Source organism: Pezoporus wallicus, unplaced genomic scaffold, assembly GCF_028554395.1.
Source record: "Pezoporus wallicus isolate ANWC-B61680 ecotype Strahan unplaced genomic scaffold, APGP_CSIRO_Pwel_v1 contig_7722, whole genome shotgun sequence".
Classification (NCBI taxonomy): Eukaryota; Metazoa; Chordata; class Aves; order Psittaciformes; family Psittacidae; genus Pezoporus; species Pezoporus wallicus.
This window is the reverse complement of record NW_026635420.1, coordinates 1,599,912-1,625,020: the sequence shown is the minus strand read 5'-3', so window position 1 is coordinate 1,625,020 and position 25,109 is coordinate 1,599,912. Positions and strand designations below refer to the sequence as shown.

The following is a 25,109-nucleotide window of genomic DNA, read 5'->3' as shown; positions in this document are numbered from 1 at the left end:
TTGCATTTCCTGTTTTTCTCTTTGCACTTACCCTGGAAACAGATTGCTGGAAAATGGGGGCTCTTCCAGATCTCCATTTTGGCTGTCTGTTACCAAGACTTCCTAGTGCTTTTGCACACAATAAAAATTTGAGGGATATACTGTGATGCTTTTGAGATTACCAAGCATGGCACGGTTCAAGCAGTGTGTTGTGTGGCTTGCTGCCAAAGCCAGAACAATGAGTTTTGTTGTGTATGTTCCTCAAACTTACTAAGCTGTTCAGTATTGTTTTGAGTGTCTGTGGCTTGGATACTTGTCTTGAAAGACCAAATTATAGCCATGTATTTGCAGTCGTATCTATGATTGAAATGCATATGGAAAGGAGAAGGTAAGTTGCAGATTAAAAAAATGTGTTGTTAAAAGTGACTTTCTTCTGGAGTTCTCAAACAGGTTTCTCTGGTGGTGGGCTAGCCACTTAATCCTGACTTTTAATATAGCTTAAAATGCTAATTTCTTTCTGTCTAAGAGTTCCCTTTCATTCAAATATAAACCATATATTCCCTACAGGTGGCATGTAGGGAAATGCAACTCTGTTAAGGAAAAGCTTAGTCAATAGTGGTATAAAAAGAGTTGTGGGTGGGAGAAGTTCTAGAAATTCAGAACAAAAAGGGCTCATGAAAAGCATCAGAATTGCTTAGGGTTAAGGGATAATTAAGGCAGCTGTCTTGACATACATTCTATTTAGGGAAAAGAGAAGTAAAAGCATACAAAAAGTAGTTGAGGAGCTAGTAATTAAGGTTGGTTAGGCTTTTCCTTTTGATAGGAGGCTATATTTAGGAATCTATCCCTTTTTTTTTTTTTCTAGTTGGGGGATCAGCAGCTGTTCCTGAAATAGGGTTGCTGCTGAAGAATTACCTGGAGTTACTCTTTGATACATAAAGCAGTGTCTGCAAGGGCTTACTACTTGAACCAATGCAATAAACTTATATTGTTAATAAAGAAGTCTCAAGTCGCCCAAACCTACTCACCTAGCGAGGCCCTTTCTTGAAGGGTGAATTTAAATAAACCTTATGGTTGCTTCTGTGTGGCAATATTATCTTGTCCCATTAAGTTTTGGAGCACAGTATTTAAGAAATGTAGCTTATATGTTGGAAAATCATTACATATTTGCTGTAGGTCCTTTTCAGATGTGACTGCTATTCAGTAGAACTAGTGAGGTTCAGGAAGTAGGAAGCACACTGTTCTACACACTGTTGTAAACAAGAATTTTCAAACACTTTTTCTAGCAGTTTCTTCTCCTTATGCTTGGGGGGGGGAACTAAAAAACTCTGGTGGGTTAAATTCAGAAAGGGGCTGGCTTTTCATGTATTCCTGCAGTAAGCTTTGTGTTTTTTTTTTTTTTTTAAATAAGATTTCTCTGGCTGCCACGAAGATCGTAAGTATGTTCTAACTTAATCTTGGCTTAAAGTACTTTGATCCAGCCTGGCAAAACGACATAGCCTCCTCCTTTAACATTTAACAATGTTTTCTCTCTCTCTTTAATTAAAAAAGGCTTTTTATTGATTCAAGTAACACCAGTTACCAGTGCTCCAGGTACTACAAAAGAAAAAAACCCACAACCTTCACTGACATTATGTAAGTAAGTTGATTTGATTCCTTTTAAATGATCTTTGTCTTGGTTTTTAGTTTAACTGCACCTGCATCTTGCTGCACATGTATTCCTTCCTGTACTACTGCTCCTTTACCACTAGTTGTGATAGGTGATTGTTGTGCTTTCAGGTGCAGCCCAGGCTGCAAATCACTTCTGAAATTACATGTGTGGGTGAGAATTTTCTGTGGGCTGTTTTTAGAGGGTAGTATACTTAAATATGAGCACAAGTAAAAAAAAGACAAAACACCAACACACCAAAGGGAAAAAAAAAAATCACCAGCATTTCATCATCCAAATAATATGGCATATAATAATACAGCATCCAAATCGCTCGTCAGCTTTGTGTGAACCATGATGGACATAAGGCTAGTGTGTTTATATATTTATGGATCCACATTATCCAGCTAATATGAGCTGTTCTCTGTCCTTAGGGATATTAGCCCTCTCTAGTTTTGGGGAAGAGGCTGTGTAGTTTTTTTTCAGTTATCTCTCCTTTTTCTCAAAACCAAGTCAGTGTTTGGCTATCTGTAGCTTTTCACCAATTTGGTCCCAACAATTGGCAGTAATCCGGGCTGTGTCAACCGTGGGTCAAAAAGAATGCCTTTGACCTGTAGTTACCTTCATATTCTTCCAAGGCAGAACAGTGTTTTCAACGAACCTAATGCATGGTAATTTCACCTTTTGATTAGGTGATTATTTAAATAAACCTAAAACTGCTGTTTAATAATTTCTAGAGCTTAGGAAGTTTATGCAAGATGAGAGAAAATAAGATAAAAGTTAATTTGTAGTGTCTTTTTTGCTTGCTGTTTCTTTAGACGGGACTCTTATGAGCATTTAATGACATCAGAACAGTTGGCAAAGTTGAGAAAAAAATGACTTTTTCATGAACTTCTGTGAAGAATGCAAATGATGAAAGTGTGAGCTTCAATGGTAAGTTTAACTTTTTATTATTACTTACGTCCTTCTTTACCTGTTCTTGAACACCTATATTTATGAAGTTCTTAAAGGTTCCTGTTTGTTCTTCAGAATGTTTGAAATTTGTTTGTTTTTTTTTTAACTGCTTTTGAAATATTTTATGAAATACTTTTAAACCTAAACGACATGAATAATTAATACTCTTCCTTCCTTTTTGATGATGTAGTATTCTGTGTCAGTATGTTAAACTACTCAGGGCTCTAGGGAACTTAATTTTCATAATTCTCTAGTTTTCAGCATTCATTTGAACTGCTGTCTGCTAAAAACTACATCTCAGTTTATCATCAGTCTTCTTTTCTTAGTAAACCATGAAATGTAGCAGCGCATCCAGCTTGTGAGGGCTTTTTAGGGGTGAGACTTATTTAATGAGAGTACGTCTTTTAGACAATAAATTGTGTAAGATGGAAAAGACTAGCGGAAAGCTTTCTATTTTACTGATTTTTAGATATGTAGTATCGTTAATTTCTAAAATATTGTATATCTTTTTGACTTTGTCAAGTTTAGTTTATCAGTAACATTAGTCAAGTTGCTCTCCATGTATTTCAGCTTTTGTCCATGAAAACTCTTAGAGAAGATGGCTGATGTGAGCCTGAAGGAAGCAGCACTAATAGTTGGTGTGGTGACAGCCTGCTACTGGAATAGTCTCTTTTGTGGCTTTGTTTTTGATGATGTTTCAGCAATTTTGGACAATAAAGATTTGCATCCTTCTACTCCACTAAAAAATCTGTTTCAGAATGACTTCTGGGGCACTCCAATGTCTGAGGTAAATGGTTTGTGAAACACTTAGAGGCATTTAGGAAAAGAAAAAAAGCCTTGCAAAGAGTATTTACACTTTTTCCTAGCATGGTTTTAACAGAATAGTTTGTTTCTGATGGAATGTGGTGATGTTAGTGTTTTGTACTACAAGATCAGGAACAGATGTCACTTATATTCTTTCCCTCTGTTCAATAAAAGAACTTGTAAGAAAATTTAAGTAATACGTCATGATTCAAGATGCTGTGTGTTATCTAATTTCAGTATTGAAATTGGACAACCCTGACCATTTTCACTTTTTCTCCTGCAATAGCTAGACATTGACATACAAGGAGGGTATTTATTTCTAATTGCAGTATGGAATTAAAGATAACACTCTTAAACAGGAAAGCTGTAAGTTAGAGAATGGGTTATTGAATTATTAATTTTTTTTGAGGAAGTATGTTTATGTGAATTCATAGGGCTTGGTTTGTAGCCTATTTAGGGTGGCTATGTTTTTATTTGAAAAGCTGTATTGGTGTTAAAGTTGTTTATAAACATTGTTAAGTGGCAGTGGCTAAAGTACATATAGTTTAGAAGGCTACACATGGTGCCATTGCAAATGAACAAAAATAAGCTGATAGTCATAGGTCATTTTTGCCTATGCATTCCACCTTGTAATCTCTTTTCTTATGTTCATAACATACAGGGTTAGTTCTTTTTGAGATAGTAATTGCCCACTCTACAAATAGACTTTTAATTCATAATTTTCATACAACCTTCTAATGAAAGCTTCCAGACTTTTTCAGATGCCATCTAGTCCTGCAGTCATTGAGAGTAAGTGGGCTCCTAAACTTCTCCCAGCAAAATTTCAAGTAGTATTTTTACTCCAAAAAAAACCCTAAACACGTGGAGGGAGAGAAGGCCATCTCAGTACTGATTTTGCACTGAAAAACCAAGAAAGGGTAATTTTAACTCAATGAACTTGGATTAATTTGATCATTCATGGCTTTTAAAATACTTTTTCCTATCCGTGTTTTTGTCTTTCTGTATATGCAATTTGCTTCACTGTGTGGGAGTTGGTGGTGACTGATTGATTTATTTATTTTCTTTTAGGAGAGAAGTCATAAATCTTACCGTCCCCTTACAGTTCTTACGTTTCGTTTAAACTACTTGTTCAGCGAGTTGAATGCAGTTTCTTACCACTTCCTAAATCTGGTCTTTCATGTGGTGGTTTGTGTGGTCTTCCTCAAGGTCTGTAAGCTTTTTCTGGATAACAAGAGCAGCATAGTTGCATCCTTGCTCTTTGCAGTGCACCCGATACATACTGAAGCGGTAGGTATAGCTGTGATGTGCTTAATTTGTTCAAGCTGTATTAATTAACCTTAAATTTCATGGGTTTTTTTGTCTGTTCATAAATTATAACTCCAAAAAGTGTGTGATTTTACTTGTGCTTAACTCTGCCCTTTTCAATGAGTGGCAAAGGTGACAAATGCGTTGTTTGATATTGCATTCAGCTACTAAAAATCATTAAAGAAACATGAATTTAGTTATTAAATAACTTAGGTCTCCGCTATGAACATTGCTTTTTATGACGATGGCTACTGTAGCTTACATGGATATTTGTGTTCTGTGGTGATTCATCCAGTACCATATTTTGCAAATGCTATGAATACCACTTCATTCATTTCCAGAAGTGCTAAGCACTTGCCTCTAGCTAATTACCAAGTCAGTTCTGTTCACTATCTTTTATGTCAATATATCAATCTCAGCAGACCTTTTCCTAGGATTGTTGTTGCTATGCTACATCCACCTTAGGACCATTCTATTTGAACCTTCAATTTTTTCAACATATGTGGTATAAGAATGAGGAATACATGTCTCACCTCTCATAGTTACCTTTTTTTTGATCCTGAATGATTTTTTTTTTCACTGCTATGAAAAGCATAATTTATACAAGCTGTCTGATAATGTATCTTAATGTTCAACCAGGCCTGCAAGGTTGTGGAATAAATGGAGTCTTGTGATCACCATTCATTAGATTTGTTTTCTTCAGAAACACTGATAAAGCAGATCTGTGGAATTCTCTGCTGTTACTTCTGCACCACTTAGATTGGCTTTCATAGATTCCAGTCCACAGGTGTTGCAAAACCTTTTCTTAGTTTCTTTTTTATTTCTTGTAGTATTAGCTGATTTTCAGAAAACCTTTTGCTTCTTTGGAGATGTTATCCTTTTTTCTTTTTTTTTTTTTTTTTGTTGAGATGGTTTTTGTTTTGGGTTGCTTTTTTTTGAGTTGTGTGGGATGTCATTTGAGAAAATGAGGGGGGTTTGCTGTTACCTTATGTTGGGTTTTTATTTTTTTTGTTCTGATTTGTTAGGGTAAAGAGTTTGCAACTCTTTCTTGTTCTCTAGAGACACAAATCCCTGCTATTAGCAATTCAGTAGCCTGCATCTGTGAATTTTGAGAAAGTCTTTATAGGAAATAAGTTCATGGAGTTTATAATTGGCTGCTATTTGAGCTACTAACATGTCCTTGCTATAAGAAGTTAGGTGCATATTTAAAAATGCAGAAGTTAAACACCTAAAATTTTTTGCTTGCTTTTGTGCTTGAAAGCACAAACCCCCATAAAATCTTGGGTAAAATGTGGGTTAAAAAATAATTTGTTAATTTCATTTGGTTTTCTGTTTCTTTGAAAAAACATGCTTTAAATTTAAAAGTTTGGCTTTGCCTCTTGTAGTAAATGTGGTAGTATGTTTATAAGAGCATTATCAAGTTGCTACTGACTTACAGTAATGGTTCATGGTTTGGATTATCCTGTGTAATTTTATCACTTCCATTTCAAATATGGTGATTTCTTAGCCTGGTCAGATTCCCTATGAGATAACAGTAACACAGTCACATTTAGTACTTTGCAACAGAGTTAGCAAAAAGTGTCCTACAAAACATCGTGTCATTAAATTGTGTGAGATAAGGTTACAAAGTTACAAAAGTACAGTTAGGAAGCAATTTGGTAATAAGCATGTAATTCGTTATACTAACCACATGAGGGCGCTTTAAGATTGCTAGAAGTTGATGTACTTAAGAAACTGAGATTGAAGTGCAATTGCAATTGAGTTCTCCTGCTTTTATACTTAGGTGAAGGATCGTTTAGGGGGGTTCATTCTTTTCCTCTTGCCATTTTCAATTTAAGCTTTCTGGTTTTGAGAAATAGTGCATTTTATCCTTTCAAGTGTTTGCATTGAGAATTCTGCCTAACATCCAACAAAGAAAGAATTCTTAGTTGAGAGTTGTTTGTCTGTATAAAGGCAAAATCACCAGAAGTTTCCATACATGGAAAAGAAGAGGTCATAATGAACTGGAGACTTGACTGCCAACTAACTTATTCAGGTTTTAGTGAAAACTCCAAAGCAGGTCTCGTTCCCAGTTTTTTCTATTATGTGGTATGTGTATCTTTTATAGTAGAAATGTATCTGATTTGAATTCCTTCAAATAAGTTTCCTATTTATTAATCCCCTGCACAAGAGCTTGAAACAGCAGATGCAATCCATATTACCTGTCTTATGATAAATGTTTTTTTTCCTGGATAAGTTAGCAAAGCAGGAGAAAGACAAATAATTTTCTGCTTGACTTCAGAGAGAAGCTGGTTCCTTCCAGTGGTAATACATCATTTTCTGAGGAAGAATCTTTGAGGAAATGTGTCGAATAACAGCATCGTAGTTTCATTTATCCTTGCCTTTAGAATTCCAGTTCAGTCTTTCTAGCTACTTTGCTATTGTTTTGGCCAGAGGCATGTTGATCACCTTTACAGCTACAGGATGTCAACTAACCTTGTGAATGCTGGAATTTTCACTCATGCATCACCTTTGTATCCAGAAATAGAATCTTTCTATATTGGGAAGAGACTGGAGGCACACCAACACACTTACATTCCTAATGATCTCTTTCAGTTGATCTACAAAGTTCTCCTATATTTTGAGGTGCAGACAGAAATTGTCAAAACAGCTTAAGACATTTTGGAAACAAAACTTGTATACTAACCAAAATGTTAACACAAACTCTGCTGCCCTGTCAGTTATGAAACAGGCTTTGTATGTGCATTGTTCATTGAGTCCTTTGGTAAATGTATGCTACTCCCAATGGAAGCACCAGAGCATGATTTCACATTCAGATTTGAATACTTTTCTTTACACTGTGACTTTGGATATTGAGTTGCTTTCTCTTTTTTATGCTGTGCTGGATCAGTTGTGCTTGACCAAGAATGTAGCTAGCAATAAAAACTTACAGTTGGGTCCAGATGGCTGAAAGTGAGTTTTCAGCCTCATCATCATTAAATGATGAGGTAAGAGATTTCTGTAGATAAATACGACGGTCTACTTCGGGATAGCATGCCATTTTTCAGCCATCTTACTTGTAAAAAAAATGAGTGCAGTCAGAAACACTGCAGAATAGGACAAATGAAGAAGACAGTTCTAAATGGTTTTGTGGTCAGCACAGTGGTAACTACAGTAACCATTCACACAGTGGCCTGTCTTTGATCTCTGTCTGTTGATTGCACCTTGGCATTTTGGGAAAACAGCTCCTGAAATGGAAATTAATCTGTATTTCCTTGGGAATTCCATAATAACCTTCTGCCCTGTGGATTTTAATGCTTCTCCAAATTTTCATAAAATCCACTCCTCTATATGTCATTAATATTGCCAACCCAATTACCATTTTGAAAACTGTGAGACCTTTAATAAAGCCTAAGAAAGCCCGACTCATTCCTTAACTCCATTGCACAGTTTGCCATCAATTTAGTCATAACTGTTGTCTGCTCACCTAAGAGTTACCATAGCAGCAGTAAAAGGAATGCATCTTTCAGATTTAAATCTGTTAGGTCAGTCGGAAAAGGTATGAACAAAAGTAACAATTATAGTTTCTGTATGCCATTGTCAGCAGGATATATACATCCATCCATCCTTGTCAGGCTCCACTTAAATCTCCTATTCACGAAACCTAGTTTCTTCCAAGTATTACAAAGAAAGAGGTTGTTATCATGCCCAAATTCGAATGCTGTTTGTGTCTGGTGCTACTAAATATAAGAGAAAGTACAGCATTTCTCAGTTGTCTCGTTAATGGTGATACTTAGGGGCAAATCAGCCATAGGTGGCCACTAGTCACCTGTGTCATCCTGTTCATGAATTCAGTACTGATTGATCTGAAAGCAGCCTTACTCTTCATTGCCTTTATTGCTTGGTTTACAGATCCTGTTAATGCGTATCCTGATAGTGTACCAGTCGCACACTAGTAGTAGAATAGTTATAATAATAATAATCTTGGTTTTTTTTTCTTTTTCAGGTTACTGGAGTTGTGGGCAGAGCAGAGCTTTTGTCATCTATCTTTTTTCTAGCTGCGTTTTTGTCATATACAAAATCTAAAGGGCCAGATAATACCATAGGTAAATGATTGACAAATATATATGTAACTTCATTTCTGTATCACTGATAAGAGAGCTCTTAAAATGGTAATATGGGTGTATTGGTTATTCTGCAAGTGTGTACAAAAAAATCTTCAGCCCAAAGATCCCCATGTAATAGTAGTTTTCATTATAAATTGCCCCCCCCTTTTTTTTTCCTCCTGTAAGACTTAAGCACTTCTTCAGTTGTTTTACACCTAGTGTAGGGGCTCTTGTACTCCTGTTAATACAGGTGAGTTGAAATATGCTGAAATGCCTCACAAGTATGTGGAGATGTATGAGACTTGCCTCTTGTCCAAGGTCAAAATGATTTTGTAAAAATTCATGACTGCCTATAAAACATTACATTTGAAAAAGTCCTCTGGTGAATTAGGAAAGATTGGATTTTTTTTGTTTTCCTAGTCTTTCGCCTTTCATTTAGTCCTTTCAATTTACAGGAGGCAGTTTTAAAATTGATGCATGTATATTACTTTCTTGAGAGAAAACCTGGTAATCTTCCCTTTAATAACCAATGTCATATTGAATAAGTTTACAGAAATAGCATGTTCAAATGTGAAGAACCAAAGTCTTTGCTTTTTAGCTTAATTTACTTTATTAAATGTCTGGGCTTTTTGTAAGATGGAACATTTTCAATGTCTTCTTTATTTGCAGTGTGGACTCCAATTGGAGTAACTGTGTTTCTAGTAGCTGTTGCAACACTGTGTAAGGAACAAGGAATAACGGTGGTTGGGATATGCTGTGTCTATGAAGTATTTATTGCTCAAGGGGTAAGCTGTTGAAAAATAAATTGGATTTCTTCTCAGGAATTCTGTAATGAGATATTAAGTATGCTGAAGAGTCATATTTCAGCGCTGGTATTTGTCAGTTCAGGCTAACTCTATAGTTTTGTTACATATTTTAGATTTTTTTTTTCTTAGTTGATGTTTAACATACATAGTTCATGGTGAGGGAGCACAGTGACTTACTTCTAAGTTGTCTTTTACATGCTTACCAAATATACTCAATGAAGATTTGATATCTCTTAATAGAAACCAAAGGTTTTAGTTGACTGAGGTTTGCAAAGACTACTATGTGATTTATCAAGTCTGAGGTACATAAAGATGGGGACCTACTTGGTTTTAATTCCTGTAGTAAAAAATAGCATATTATATGCAAATGCCATTTCATCACATTCTAATGAGTAACCAGGCATTTTGGAGTAGTCTTATTTTAATCAGTAATATTCTTACGAAATTTGTTCTTAAGAATACATTTAAATTTCATTTCTAATCTGAATGGTTTCATCTTAAGCATTGATATGTCTTTGAGTGAATAGTAACTTTTGTTTAGAGAAACAAGGTGTTCCTGCAATTAAATAATTCTTGGCTTTTTAATAGTCGACCAGTGTGCAATTTAAAAATATATGATTGCATATTCTAAGAAATTTTTGTAGTATTACTGTTCCTTAATTACTTGAAGGAATTTTTGCAAAAAACTGCCCTAGTAAAAGCTGAAATGTTGTCTGTCTTAGTCAAAATACCTAAATCATATTTTTATGTGCTTACAGAAATACATGTGTTTGTAACTACTGCCTTTGGAAGTCTAATAATAAGTATATTTTTTTTCAAACTGCATTTCTAATGAAATCATCAGTATGTGTCCATATGCATCAATCCACTCTTCTTTTCTTTTGGTACCTTTTGATCTGATCCTCAGTTTCTTGAAAGTTTAACAAGTTTTTGTAAGTCAACTGAGTAGCAAAGATTAAATCCAAACTGAGGCTTCTTCTGAGGGTACAGGTATACCATGAGCTAAGAATTTGACCAGTTGTCAAAAACCTGTCAGTATCTGTAGGTCAGCCAACCAGTGTATGTAAAGCAATAAATTGTCCCCAGCACAAGACATAAATAAATAGGGAAAGAGGTACAGGGAAGAAATTGTTATGTAATGGGGAACTGTGCATGTTCATAATGTTTATGAAGCAGGGAGAGATGGTTTACTGCAATAGAGACATAAAATAGAAATCTAGGTCTAATTAGGAAGTGCATAGAATTTCTACCATTCTTAAGGAATTTCGTTTGTAGGGCAAGTTTTCAGAGGGGCTGATAACACTAAGTGATTTTTATTCTTCAAAATTTGTTTCACAGTCATACTTGATTTCTTGGAGTCTCTGAAGGTGGTATTTTTTTTTCAATCTGTCAATGCATAGTTCAGCTGTGATAGTGTTAGCAAGAATACTTGAGTAGAGTTACTTTCATTAGAATGGTGGACTTCTCTTTGGGGTTTGTCATGAAATCTCTAAGAAGCTGAGTTAAGTAACTATTAGGATCAGGCATTTAGAGAAAACCAAGAAAAAAAAAGAAAATGCTAGGTAGCTCATATTTATCTAAGAGATTACTATCTGATTATAAGCCTTTTTCCTTTGCAGTACACCTTGCCAGTGTTGTTGGACACAGCTGTACAGATTCTTCGAGGGAAGGGCAGTATTCCTTTCTCTATGCTCCAAACACTATTGAAGCTCATAGTCCTAATGTTCAGTACACTGCTGCTTGTAGTTGTCAGAGTCCAGGTTATCCAATCTCAGCTTCCGGTGTTTACAAGGTAATAGTAAAGTGTCTCTTATTCACAGACACTGATAAATAACTTGTGATTTAATGAGGTGTGAGTGAAATGGCCAGAATTTCATCAGCTTAAGTGTTTATTAACTTATGTTAATATTGGTAAGCAATGATTGTGAAATATTACTTTTTTTTTTAATTGATAAATGGTATATTTCAGTACCTGTTGACAAGCACGTCCACAGTCTTGAGGTATCTGAGCAGATGTTCATTTTTAAAACCTCTACAGTTGTTAGTTTGTCTTAGTAGTTGAGAAACTAAATACCTTATTACTAAAGTATTTTGTGTGGGCTATGAACCTTAATTTGTCTTAAAAGTGTGTGAGCAATATAGAAACGCAAAAATCTAATATTTTCCCTGGAAAATTATGCAAACTAAAAAAAACATGAACAAGGACCTCTGAACCCAACTTTAGGTGTAAATTAGTCTGTTTCTTCAGACTTACATTGGTTACATCCCAAACTAGTTTCTTAAACTGGGAGGAGGTTCTGTCCCATGCTGAGATGAATCATCATGCATGGTTCCCAAGTTACACATCTGATAAATACAGGAAGATTAGGATATTGTACATGTCTGTGAGTGGTAGCTCTAGTTACGTATCTAAAATTTGTTGGTTTCTGAGCACAGTGTATCAAGACCATACCTTTTCTTTCATTAAAAGCTTTATCTTTTTTCTTTTGCTTCAGGTTTGATAACCCAGCTGCTGTTAGTCCATCACCGGCAAGACAGCTGACTTTCAACTACCTCCTCCCTGTAAATGCTTGGCTTCTTCTCAACCCCTCAGAATTATGCTGTGACTGGACAATGGGAACTATTCCTCTCGTGGAGTCTTTGTTAGATGTTAGAAATGTTGCCACCCTTACATTCTTTTGCTTTCTGGGATCTTTGCTTGTCTTCAGTCTACGATATCCTGGGGATTCCTCCAAGACTGTATTGATGGTATGACTGATGCACTGGTTTTGTCCTTTTTTTTTTTTTTTTTAAAAGGCTGTAAATGGCTTAGGTTGTTTGGTCACATGTCTAATCTGCTCTGACAGAGATACTACATGCATCTCCTTCTGGGCAGAAGGATGCCCCTTGTTAAGTATTTTCAAACTGTATTGCAGCCTTTCTTAGGTATTCAGAACTCAACTAGCAAATGTTTTTTTTTAATAGAATTGAAATATGTTTTAAGGATCAGAATGCATTTCCATCCTGCAAACTGTCTACCTTATTTAAATGTCAGTACTCATATTGCATATTTAGCAAGTGACTTGATTTTCTTTCTCATAGTGTAAAAGGAAAGGACATATTTTGGCATTTAGGAATATAAGTTTTCCTGTTTTGTTGCCTTTCTTATAACAAAGGCGCTCTTCTGTAGCCTTTTCCATACTCTAAGAAGAAACTAGTTTTGTTAACCTGTAAGATTGGTTCCTGTTTTTCAGTATCATATGACCTTAAAACTGAAATGGATTAACAGGAAAGACTATTTTGGAGGAAATGGAAAGGAGCAAATGAGCTAGTATTTTTTTTCATCCAAAGCCAGTCATCTTTTTAATGCTTCCATTGCAAATTTTCACAAGATTAATGATTATCTGATATCCTGGTTTGTATTAAATCAGTGGTATAGTTATGTATACAACAAACCTGCATGCATAGATCTTAGTCTGCTTTAGAAGTAATTTATTTTTAAATATGTAACTCAGCCAAAAAAGTTTGAGATGGGTGAGAATATCTATGCAAAATTGAAGACTAAGGATCAGCCGACAAACTTTGATTCACCTCAGAGAAAGCTAACACTGTAACTCTTGACTGATACGTTTTTTCTGGTCTTGTCACTGGAGCAAGCCAATTTGTTTCACTAGAAAATCTGTGAAAATGATCCGTAGTATTGCTGATGAAGCCTCTTGTCTCAAATTTGGAAACCGTGTATGAAGGAAAGCAACTTAGATTCCTTATTGATATAATAAAAAGTTATAGTTTTACAGCACTTTAAAAATGTAAGGGAGTAGTTTAATTTCCCTTCTTACAAAAGCTGAAACAGTTTCCCTCCGGGTCACTGTCAGTGCAAATGTGTATGGGAAGTCATTCACTTTTTTTTGTGGGACAGCTGTTGAACTTTAAGGCTGCTTCCCTACATTTCTGTTTACTTCATAGCCAGTAAAGGACAGAAGAGGCAAGGGTTAATGTCATTGCCAGCGTGTATTGTTGTCAGTTGTTTTGTGTTTGTTTTATACTTTGCTTTTATTGCGCCAAGGTTTTTTTTTATAGGAAAGGTCTGAGATGATTCACTCCAGTGCGAAATCTTCAGTGTCACTTAACACAGTATAATCCTTGTTTAATGAAAGTTTTCTTTAATATATACCTGTGTTGCTTATATAACCTTCTGTATGATACTGATTCTTTTCAGCCATAATATCTAAGTGCCCAGAAGCTAATTTTTTTGTGAAATGAGAATGCAATATTTAGTATGTAACAAATAATTTTTTGTGTTATAGCATGGACCAACACTGTAAGCCAAAGCCCATTTGACTTACAGTAAGCTGTTAATGTACTGGCGTAGACTGCATAGTCTGGCGAGAGAGAGGGAGAGAACAATTTCTTTGGTGGTTTCTCTGTCTCACTTCCTAGAGAAATCATAATGTCATCTGTAAAGTGGAGAAAGTGAATCATTATTTAGTCATGCCAATTTACACAGATTATGGCAAAGCCTCAAATAACTGTGTTATATTACTAGTTTAAAAAAAAATAGTAATTCCACCTTCGTTCTTAGTTCTGCCAAAAAAAGCCTGAATCTGTGCTGGTCAAAACATATTACTACCCTGGCAGATAGGAATTCGGTATGCTATCCATATGGATGCCACATGGTATTAGTATAATGGTGGCTTTATCACAGTTGGTACCGTGATTGACTGCACTGTTTGATATTTTGCAATTAACATCACTCTAAAGGAGTAGTAAAGGACTTTGTAAAGAGCTTCTGGTGTTAAATATCTCTAGCTCTTCCATTAGCTGAGTAAGATCCTGAGTTGTCATGCCGGAGCCTGAGCTAAAGGAAAAGTCTCATGTTACTTTTGTTTGTGAGATCAGAAAAGGTACAAACAACTTTAGACCCTGCTGCAGAATTAAAGATGTTTATTTGGACTTTGTGGAAAAAGATGCGAAAGAGAGGGATCCAAGATGCAAAAGAGGAGGGATGTTGCAAATACGACTGAACATGTCTTTCTGTATTTCTTGATATGGATATGGATTTAGTGTTGTGCTGCTCAAGGGACAAGATGGAAGAGATTCTTTTTTCTGCTTTCTGGTGCCAGTGGGCATTCCACAGTTCTCCCCCAATACAGTCTTAGAGGACATACGCTTTAGTGGGAGATGCAAAAGTTGTAACTTAATGAATTGCAGTGGATCAGCTGAGCTGTGTTGATGATCCATGCCCGTGTTTTTTGCCCTTTGAAATATGAGCTAAAACCTTAACTGAAATCTTAAATCAGTGTTGCATTTTTTAGATAGAAATCCTAGATTGACTTTCAGACTGGATGTGTTAACTGTATTAGCAGAGAAAAAGCAATTACAGTTGCACTTAAATCTAGACATAAGGTGATAGCCAGTTGTATTTAAAATTTGTAGAAAATTATTCTTTCTTTCTTCAAAGAAACGTTTAATTCCTCTAGGGGTTATGGTTTTTGTAACTTGAAGGCCAGATATTTTGAAATAATTAAAGTCTTTTCTGGTACCAGAGATTGTAAAGCTGCTGTGTAACAGTCACCCAGGCCTTAAGGCAAGTGATCATGTCCAATTCCTTTGCAGCAGATGGATTTTCCTCTTTTAATACACTTTTTGTTATGGTATCTGTCGCCAACCTAAAAGCTGCAGTTACCCGATTCTCAGGTTCATTGTCATTTCAAGTATTTCAGGATGGCCTCACTGCACTGTCTAAACAGATGTTTATTCAGTGATGATTCAGATTGCTGTTATTTATTCACATTTTTTACAGAAACTAAAAATGGACTTTATCATATTAAAAAAATGACTGCTTTGTACGTCATATGAGCTGGTACAAATTTGTTATAAAAGATAATGTCCAAGGTTCAGACTGTATTGTTTTTGTATGTGGAACTCCTATTAAAACATAGTTTTGGATCTGATCTTTTGATCCTAGTGCTTTGTCATACAGCTGCTCTTTTCATATAGCTAGGCCCTAAGTAAGGAAGAGTGTAATTTGCAGGTTAAAACTTGACATCAGTGTAAAACAGGTATTAATGTCTTTTTCTGGGATTTTTTTTAATTGCTTCATAATTGGTTTCTTGGGTACAGTTTGTCACTGCCTAATCTTGATTACTAATTCATTTGCATTTTTTTTTCTAGGCACTCTGCTTAATAGTGCTGCCTTTCATTCCTGCATCAAACCTCTTTTTTCCTGTTGGATTTGTGGTAGCAGAACGAGTGTTGTATGTTCCTAGCATGGGATTCTGCATTTTAGTAGCACATGGATGGAAGAAATTATCAAATAAAAGGTAAAGTAATGTTACCTATGGATGGTTTAACTCATCTCTCAATTTCATATAAGATAACTGTATTCCTAACAAGCGTTCCCAGTAGAGCTTTTACCAATATGAGTTTATTATGTTATATTCCTTTTCAAATTCTTAGTAAACAAAGAGTAATGTCTAAGAAACCATTTGGCACTCATGTGAACAAATGTCAACAAGGATGTTCTTATGAGACCAGGGGATTATTTGGAGGATATTATAGTGTTTATTTAAAACACTAAACCTTTGTTTGTTTCATTTAATAGTGTGCTAAGAAAAATATCTTGGGTTTGTCTGGCTGCTGTACTGTTCACTCATGCCTTAAAAACACTGCACAGAAACTGGGATTGGGAGTCCGAGTACACATTGTTTATGTCGGCTTTAAAGGTACTGTATTTCATTTTAAAAGAATAAAGGAAATTTTCTGTTGCTGTTATTCTCAAAAAGCTGCAGTAATGCATGGTAAAAATGGAGAGAAATGATGCTTATTTGTCCACTTTTATTTCTACATAGACAGTATTAACATTAATTATTTCCTTTTGCGTATGCTTTAAAAGCAGTGTGATGCACACATGGGGATTCATGTGCACAAAATAGATGATTGATAGCTTTTTCTTGTGTTAAATCAATTGAATATATTATCTGGATGAAAGCATGATATGTTTCAGTACAAAAATCTAAAACCAGTTTTTATAGAATAACTTCTTCAATGTGCATATGGCATGATAGGATAGTTTGTACAACATCCCGTAACAATTACAATGATTTTGAAAACTTTTGGTGTCTCTAGGGGCAAGTAACTATAATGGATGTTGCGCAACAAATTCAATGTAATCATTCTGTATGCAGTGTTTTCTTATTCTTTACATATAGCAGCTTGATGAAATCTGTCATTTCCTGTTCTGTCATTTTTACATCTTTAAGGCATAGCTAAAAGAAAATCAGTTGTTATGTACTTTCAGTTTAATACCTTATTCATTGATATCTTTTTTGTGGTTTTAGGTAAATAAGAACAATGCAAAACTATGGAACAATGTGGGGCATGCGTTAGAAAATGAAAAGAACTTTGAAAGAGCACTGCAGTTCTTCATACAAGCCACACAAGTGCAGCCAGGTAAAAGCTTTGACTAGTTGCCATTGAATAGCTTCTCTACACTCTTAGGTGTGTTCTTAGCTTACTTTAAATCTTCTCAGTGCTCTTGTTTTTCTCTAGCTGATCATCAAGCAGTGTCATACACTAAGTTAATTGATCCGTCGTTTTTGGAAATAAACTTAAGTCCTCCAGAAAAGTTTCCATCTATGAAAAGATGGAAGGAATCTCCATTTAAAACTGTTTTATTTATGTCCAAATAACAATTTAGGTGACACTCTTTTTGAATTAAACAGTAATTTCTTATGAAACATAATTATTTAATCTTCTTATTAAAAGTAAAGAGGTGAATAAAAAAGTTAAAAATCTAGATGGCATCAAGGTGCATATTTACTCTATTTTACGTCTTGTTGCAAAAGAAGTTCTAGGTTGTACTACACAATCTCTCCTTTTTCCTTTTAGAAGCCTAATAAAAACCCTTCAATTAACATGCCTCTACTATAGCAAGAGAATAGGGATAGATACATGGAATTAAGTCCTGAAAGATTTTGCTGTTTCCCAAGTAACTTTAGAATCCATTTTTGGTTCATGGTTAAATTAATTTGCTTCATAATTAAGATTAAAAAGAATATAGAATTGGTTGTTCTGGTGATGGTGGTCTTTATGCAATACCTGTAACTCATTCTATTGTGAAGGCATAGGTATTGTTTTCATGATACTCAGTGCATGGAATTATTTGAAATGTCATTCTTTTCTTTATTAAGATGATATTGGTGCCCACATGAATGTAGGAAGAACTTACAAAAACTTAAACAAAACTAAAGAAGCTGAAGAGTCATATATGATTGCTAAATCGCTGATGCCACAGGTAATTAGTAACTTTATTTTATCTGCCACCACAGGAGGAAACTCTTTCTAGCCTATAAATATATATATATATATATATATATGCATGATACTTTTTTTTCTTTTCTTCCTGAAGCTCTGTGTTGCTGTATACTTCGAAGTTCCTAAGGTTTTTGAAAACCTATCTGTTAAAAGAGTAGGTTTTGTACAATTATAATTGCTAAATAATGCTAATTTGGAACTTCTTTGTTAAAACTATTTTAGGTTACTTTTTATACTGCTGTGTTGTTGTGTTTTTTCTGAAATTGAGCATGTAAGTGCTCCAGTCCCTAACTGAAGACAGACTGAGAAAGTTGGGGCTGTTCAGCCAGGAGAAGGGAAGACTGTGTGGAGACCTCATAGAAGCCTTCCAGTGTCTGAAGGGGGCCTATAAGGATGCTGGGGAGGGACTCTTCATAAAGGAGGGTAGTGGTAGGACAAGGGGTAACAGGTTAAAACTTACACAGGAGAAGTTTAGATTGGATATAAGGAAGAAGTTCTTCACTGTGAGGGTGGTGAGGCACTGGAATGGGTTGTCCAGGGAGGTTGTGAATGCTCCATCCTTGGCAGTGTTCAAGGCCAGGTTGGACAGAGCCTTGGGTGACATGGTTTAGTGTGAGGTGGTTGGAACTAGATGATCTTAAGGTCCTTTCCAATCCTAACTGTTCTATGATTCTATTATATTCTGGTATGATTTTCTGGGAGAAGAATTGCTATTTGTAATCAGTAAAAGCCTGTATACTAGTATCCAACGATAGCCTAAAACAAGTGTGGCAGAGTGAAGAGGAGATTTATATTGATTGTCTTTCATATTTTTACTCATCTGTGTTTGGTACATATATTCTTTTTGACAGATTATTCCAGGTAAAAAGTATGCAGCAAGAGTTGCTCCTAATCATCTGAATGTTTATATCAATCTTGCAAACTTAATTCGAGCAAATGAATCTCGCCTTGAAGAAGCAGATCAATTATATCGACAAGCAATTAGTATGAGGCCAGATTTCAAGCAGGCCTACATCAGCAGGTATATTTTATAATTTTAGAGATATACATTCTTGAATAAACATTTATGTATTTGCAGTGCTATGCAGGAATTTAGTTCTTATAGTTGAATTAGCTGCTGGAATTGTTAGTTTCTAAGGGAAAAGATAAAGATTTGGGGCAGTAGTCAATTACTTATTACAAGCTCTGCTCTTTTAAATTCTGGCTTCAAGTAGTGTGTTTCCACATAGGCTGTGTATTCAAAGATTGTGTAGCAAGATGCTCCACTAGATTTCTTTATGAGTCTCAAACCCGAATTTCTAATTCCTTAGTTTAATTTTGAAGTAAACAGCTTTGGTTAGTCTGAATCATGGAGCTTTTTCTGTCATTCTGTGTTAAATGTGATCCAGAAAATGCAAGTAAACAGCACATAAATGTCAGCTAAACAGATAAGAGTAATGTGGCTGTGGCTATTGAGGTTTCTGTTCACTGCTTTTTTAGTTGTGATTCCCAACTCCCTAGGGTTTAGGGAGATGCAAAGATGTATGCACTATAGCTGTTGCAGTGTAATTACAGAGCCAATATAAGGAACTCATTTGGTTTTTGTCCTGGAAATGCAGTTGTTGTATGCAAAGATCTGAGAGCTGAAAGCTTTGGAATGTTGTCATGGTTTAAGCCCACCCAGTAAATCAGAGCCAGGCAGCTGCTCGCTCACACCCCCCCCCCCCCTCCCACCCGCCATTCCTCCCCATGCTCCCGGAGGGATGGGGAGGAGAATCGAAAGAATGTAATTCCCATGGGCTGAGGTAAGAACAGCCCAGTAACTAAGGTATAACACAAACCACTATTGCTACCACGAGTAATAATAACGATAAGGGAAATAACAAGGGGAGAGAATACAACCGCTCACCACCTGCCGACCGATACCCAGCCCGACCCGAGCAGCGAGCTAGCCTTTCCAGATAACTGCCCTGTCCTGTGTTCAGCAGTAGCAGTCATTTTTCTCCTTCTTGGTAGCTGGTGCAGTGCTGTGTTTTGACTTTCGGCTTGGGAACAGAGCTGATAACAAGGATGTTTTGGTTTGGCCAAGGACTTTGTGAGCCTCATGCTCTGCCAGGGAGGAGGGGAAGCCGGGAGGAAGCAGAAACAGGACACCTGACCCAAGCTAGCCAAAGAGGTATTCCATACCACAGCACGTCATACCCAGGAGGTAACTGGGAGTTAGCTGGAAGGGCTGGGAGACTGCGGGGTTGGAGGAGGCATCGGTCAGAGCTTGGTCGGGCTGGGGTGGTGAGTTATCGGTTGGCTGGTGGTGAGGTGTCATATTCTCTTCCCTTATTGTTTCCTTTATCATTATTATTATTGGTGGTAGCAGTAGTGGTTTGTGTTATACCTTAATTACTAAACTGTTCTTATCTCAACCTGTGGGAGTTGCACTCTTTGATTCACCTCTTCGTCCCTCTGGGAGTAGGGGGAGGGGAAAAAAGGGGGGGGGGGGGGGGGGGAGTGAGTTAACGAGTTGTCTGGTTTGGTTTAAACCGTGACACTGCCCCCAGTTTATATAACTGGGCATGACGTGCTGTGGTATGGAATACCTCTTTGGCTAGCTTGGTCAGGTGTCCTGTCTCTGCTTTCTCTTGGCTTCCCCTCCTCCTTGGCAGAGCATGAGACTCAGAAAATCCTTGGTCAGAGTAAACATTACTGAGCAACAACTAAAACCGTCAGTGTTATCAGCCTTGTTCCCAGGCTGAAAGTGAAAACCACAGCACTGCACCAGCTACTAAGGAGAAAAATGGCTGCTACTGTTGAACCTGGGACAAATGGTTTGTAAAGAAGGTCCTGCATTTTTTTATGTTTTAAAACAATCAAAAAAAAACCCCAACACTGTTATCTCACATTTACTGTCTGTAGGAAGTCAGGCTTTTTGAAAAAAAGTTATTTTTGTATTATTATGAATAAAGATTAAATCTCATTCTTGACAGGGGAGAATTACTTTTAAAAATGAACAAACCTCTGAAAGCTAAGGAAGCTTATCTCAGAGCTCTAGAGCTAGACAGAACCAATGCAGACCTGTGGTACAACTTGGCAATTGTTTACATTGAACTGAAAGATCCAACAGAAGCCCTGAAGAATTTCAACAGAGCACTAGAACTCAACCCTACACACAAACTGGCGTTATTCAACTCAGCACTGCTAATGCAGGAATCTGGTATGTTAGTTGCGCCTTATATAAAAATTGTATATTTGCATTTGTAGGATCCATACTCTTTCATTTTTTTTTATGAACTGTTTTATTTTTAGAAAGCAGAAGTTTGTAGCCTTGTCAAAGAAGAAATTGTTTATTATAATAGCTTTGTAATTTACTGGTAGCGGAGGGAATTTGTGCAGTGTTCATATCTATCTTAGTTGATCAGCATCTTTACTACAGGTGTTATTTTACAATATAGTATAAAGGATAGTGTTACACAAACATATTCAGAACTATGCCTTAAACCTAAAAAAAAAATAAAATATTTAATATGTGTAATATTTAAGTTTTTCATTTATATTGATTTATTTCATTCTTCATTGACTAGAAAATATAGCTGATGTCTGTGGGCTTTAAATCTAGCCCTAGGAAATGTGAACGTTTTCATAGGTTCCACTGTAATACTGCTAATTAGGATGAATCAAGTTGGATTTTCATGAGTTGGGCTTTGGGTTTTTTCATATGCTTAGCTTCTAGCTGTATGGGTGAGTGTAAGCCTTCAGTAACTTCAGGCTCTTCTGAGTAATGTTTGGCAAGTGACACTTAAGACTTGTTTTCATTTTGTTGGGCTGGCAAACTACCCCTAAAAAAGAGGTAATACGGAGTTGATTGAAGCTGATGCAAATGGATTCTTCTCCATTTCTTCTAACATTGCAAGTTAGGTAGCACAAGAAATGCCTTGTTTCTTGTCTATAGAAGCATAAGGGGCTTCAAACAAGCAGAATCATTAGCTATCTAGTATTCAGTTTTTCATATTGGAAGGTATGGCACTGTTTCAGGAGGTGAAAGAAGGTGGTTAAAATCAGCTCCCTGTCCCCTCATCAAGCAGTAACTCTGTGCCTGGAATTCCTTAAATATGTTCACTGGAGTATTCAGAAAAATAGTGCAGACTACAAGCCAGTCTGGCTAGTCCTGGTATTACCAGATAAGATTATTTTACTGTATGTTTTTCTAACTGATGCAAATTAAAATATGGGAGTTACAGATTTATGGTGGGATTTTTTGTGTTCGAAGATACTTTAGCCTAGCTACATCCAAGGTCACCCTCTGTGATCTTCGTCTTTAAATTCCTTTAATCTGTCTTTAACAAAATGAGATCTTCCATTCCAAGTTTGCCTTTGTAAGAGCTGGTTTGTCAGAACTGACTTTTTCTCTGAGTTCTATTTGCTCAACCATACGTGAAAATAACTTCTCTTAAACTTGTAGAGACACCTTTTGTATCTGTTACACCAAACCTCTAAATATAATTCAACAGATAATAAAATAATGATGCTGACTTTGGCTACAAGTCGACTGTAAGTAGTTTCATTCTGTAAAGAAGGTAGATATAATTTACTTTTTCTGTTACACAGCGGTGATAAAAAGTAGCATTTTAAACCCTTTCCCTTTTACAGTTGTGTTAAAGTTTGTTACATTTTAATTTGCATAAAAATTAGCATTTTACAGGTCTGGTTTAAAAGTTCTTCAAAGTAAATGTAGCATTAAATGTGTTTTCTGTCACTTAGGTGAAGCTCGGCTTAGACCTGAGGCTAAGCAAAGACTGCTACATTATGTGAAAGAAGAGCCACAGGATGCAAATGGGTACTTCAATTTGGGTATGCTGGCAATGGATGACAAAAAAGATATGGAAGCAGAGGCATGGATGAAGAAGGCCATAAGTTTACAGCCAAACTTCCGAAGTGCTTTGTTCAATTTGGCACTGCTTTATTCTCAGACAGCAAAAGAACTGATGGCTTTGCCCATCCTGGAAGACTTACTAAGGTACTATCCTGATCATACCAAAGGTCTCATTTTGAAAGGAGATATCCTTATGAACCAAAAGAAGGATATCGTTGGAGCAAAAATGTGTTTTGAAAAAATTTTGGAATTGGATCCCAACAATGTGCAGGGAAAACACAATCTTTGTGTGGTTTACTTCGAAGAGCGAGACTTAATAAAAGCGGAAAAATGTCTGGTTGAAACTCTAACACTGGCACCTCATGAAGAGTATATTCAGCGTCACCTAAACATAGTTAGAAGTAAAATTGCATCACTCGGCGCTACAGAACAGTCATCATTTCCACCAGGTGGGACTGCAGCTGCAGGAGGAAAAAAAAAGTCATTTCAGAATTTGAAAGAAGTAAAAAACGAGCAGAAAGCTGCCCAAACAACAATTGATAACAATAAAGGGCACTCAAAAAATGGGAAACTAACAGAGAAAAATATGGACAAAGAGATTCCCAGAAGATCTACACAAGAAATCAAAGACATTGAGAAAAAGAGAGTTGCTGCTTTGAAACGACTAGAAGAAATTGAACGTATATTAAATGGTGAATAGTCTTTATCATGTCACAACAGAATAAGGGGAGAATGCTATTTTTAATTATTGTTTAATATATGGTCCAACTGGAAAGTGTTCTCAGTGCTTTGAAAATAGAAATAATTTTGACTGCGTATCACTTAGCAAGCAGAAAAAGGCATTACAATGCTTTATGTGAGAAAATGCAACTTTTAAAGATAATGTGGGAGATGAATGGGAATTGAAGCAGAAAGGATTGAGAATAATCATAAATGCAGAATCCTATCAGTGAGAAAATAGCACTCATAAAAATCATTGCTAGTCAGGGATATTCAGGAATGCTACTTTCAAAGTATTGGTGTAAGAACTGAATGCAGAATTAATGGGATAAGCCAGACACTGCTGCTTTCTCCTGTATAATTTTCTTTGTATTAACATTTCATACATTTCAGTTTATACATCATCAATTTAAATCTTTCTAGACCTCTGCTGTACATGAAAGAAGTTTTCTTTCACATTATTTGATTCTATAACTTGTCAAAAAGTCATCAAAATGCCACTGGTATATAGGAGGATGTAACAAAACACTAAAATTTTCAGTTGTGTTCTAAATGCAGAATGATACGATAACCTTTTAATTGTTCTTTATTTACAATGATAATGGTTTATACTGTTTTACCTGGTAGAAATCTTATGGTGCTCTTAACATCTTTAGACTATGATTTTAATTTTGAAGGAAAAGTGTTTTTTCTTCAACTGTCAATCATCTGGTTGTTTTTTAAAAAATGTATAAAAAAGGGTGTTTTTTTTTCACTTTTCTCCCAGTTCACTGAATGCTGATAAATGCAATTCTGGTACAGTAGCAAGTATGCTATGCAGTAGTCCTTGTTGACTTTGTATCAGTGGCTGTGGATTGACTCATTGATGTAGTAAATTCTTCCTTGTTTATAGCAAACAGGCTTTACTATTTCTGTCATCAGAACAGTATTTCTATTCTCATTACTTTTTACAACGCTAATATAAGCAATGATTGCTGAAGGCAGTATGATAATAATTAAGCCACTGAATTTAGCAACGTTAAGCACAAGGAAATGTAGATAGTACTTTCAAAATACTAAGTTCTGTTGTTTTGATACTTTGTCACGGGTGTGTGGTTTTTATTAAATATTTATTTTGACTAAAATATTCCCATTTAACTTTTACACTAATGCATCATTTTAATTTCTTACATGAAATGAAAATCTTTGCAATTTCAATGTTGCTTTTATCCTTGTGCAGTACATATATTTTTGGTCAAATATACTACCTGTTGCCTAAACCCCATTTTTTCCTTAATATGAGAAGGAAAAGAAGTGTAAGAGCTGGGTTAAGTAATAATTTAATTAATCATTAAATCTTACTCTTACTCTTCTTATGTTTTGTCTTATTTAATGATGTGAAGTTATTCCTTAGCAATGCTACTGTTTAAACGCACTCCTTTCCGTAACTTCTTAACTTTCTGCCTGGGGCAGTAATTCAGCTGTACAATGTAATATTTATCTCTGTGGGAGGGATCTTAAATGGTTGAAGGCCTTGCAAGGACTTTTTCTTAGTAACATTACAAATGATACATACTACAACAACTGTTTGAATGGTAATATCAGGGGAGGGGGGAAGTGGGTTTTTCAAATCACAATTTTAAAGCTGCAGACATGAACAGGAATATGCTGTGCAGCTGTTCTTCATAGGA

General features: G+C 35.8%; 1 protein-coding gene across 1 annotated transcript; it reads left to right on the top strand.

Annotated features, from left to right (window-relative positions):
- Positions 1-2,374: 2,374 nt before the first annotated feature.
- TMTC3 (transmembrane O-mannosyltransferase targeting cadherins 3) lies at positions 2,375-24,790 on the top strand. The gene is made up of 14 exons (XM_057423871.1): positions 2,375-2,560; positions 3,152-3,368; positions 4,454-4,672; positions 8,676-8,775; positions 9,445-9,560; positions 11,201-11,373; positions 12,077-12,329; positions 15,735-15,883; positions 16,165-16,285; positions 16,901-17,012; positions 17,753-17,856; positions 18,728-18,897; positions 20,837-21,063; positions 22,608-24,790. The coding sequence occupies exons 2-14, from the start codon at positions 3,180-3,182 to the stop codon at positions 23,417-23,419; spliced, it is 2,745 nt and encodes a 914-aa protein (XP_057279854.1). The 5' UTR covers positions 2,375-2,560; positions 3,152-3,179; the 3' UTR covers positions 23,420-24,790.
- Positions 24,791-25,109: the final 319 nt, after the last annotated feature.

Excerpts from the sequence above, each read along its gene's own strand:
- TMTC3 (XM_057423871.1), top strand. The coding sequence starts at position 3,180 with ATGGCTGATGTGAGCCTGAAGGAAGCAGCACTAATAGTTGGTGTGGTG. Across the intron at positions 8,776-9,444 it reads AGGGCCAGATAATACCATAG|TGTGGACTCCAATTGGAGTA; the intron begins GTAAATGATTGA and ends CTTTATTTGCAG. Across the intron at positions 16,286-16,900 it reads TGTTTATGTCGGCTTTAAAG|GTAAATAAGAACAATGCAAA; the intron begins GTACTGTATTTC and ends TTGTGGTTTTAG.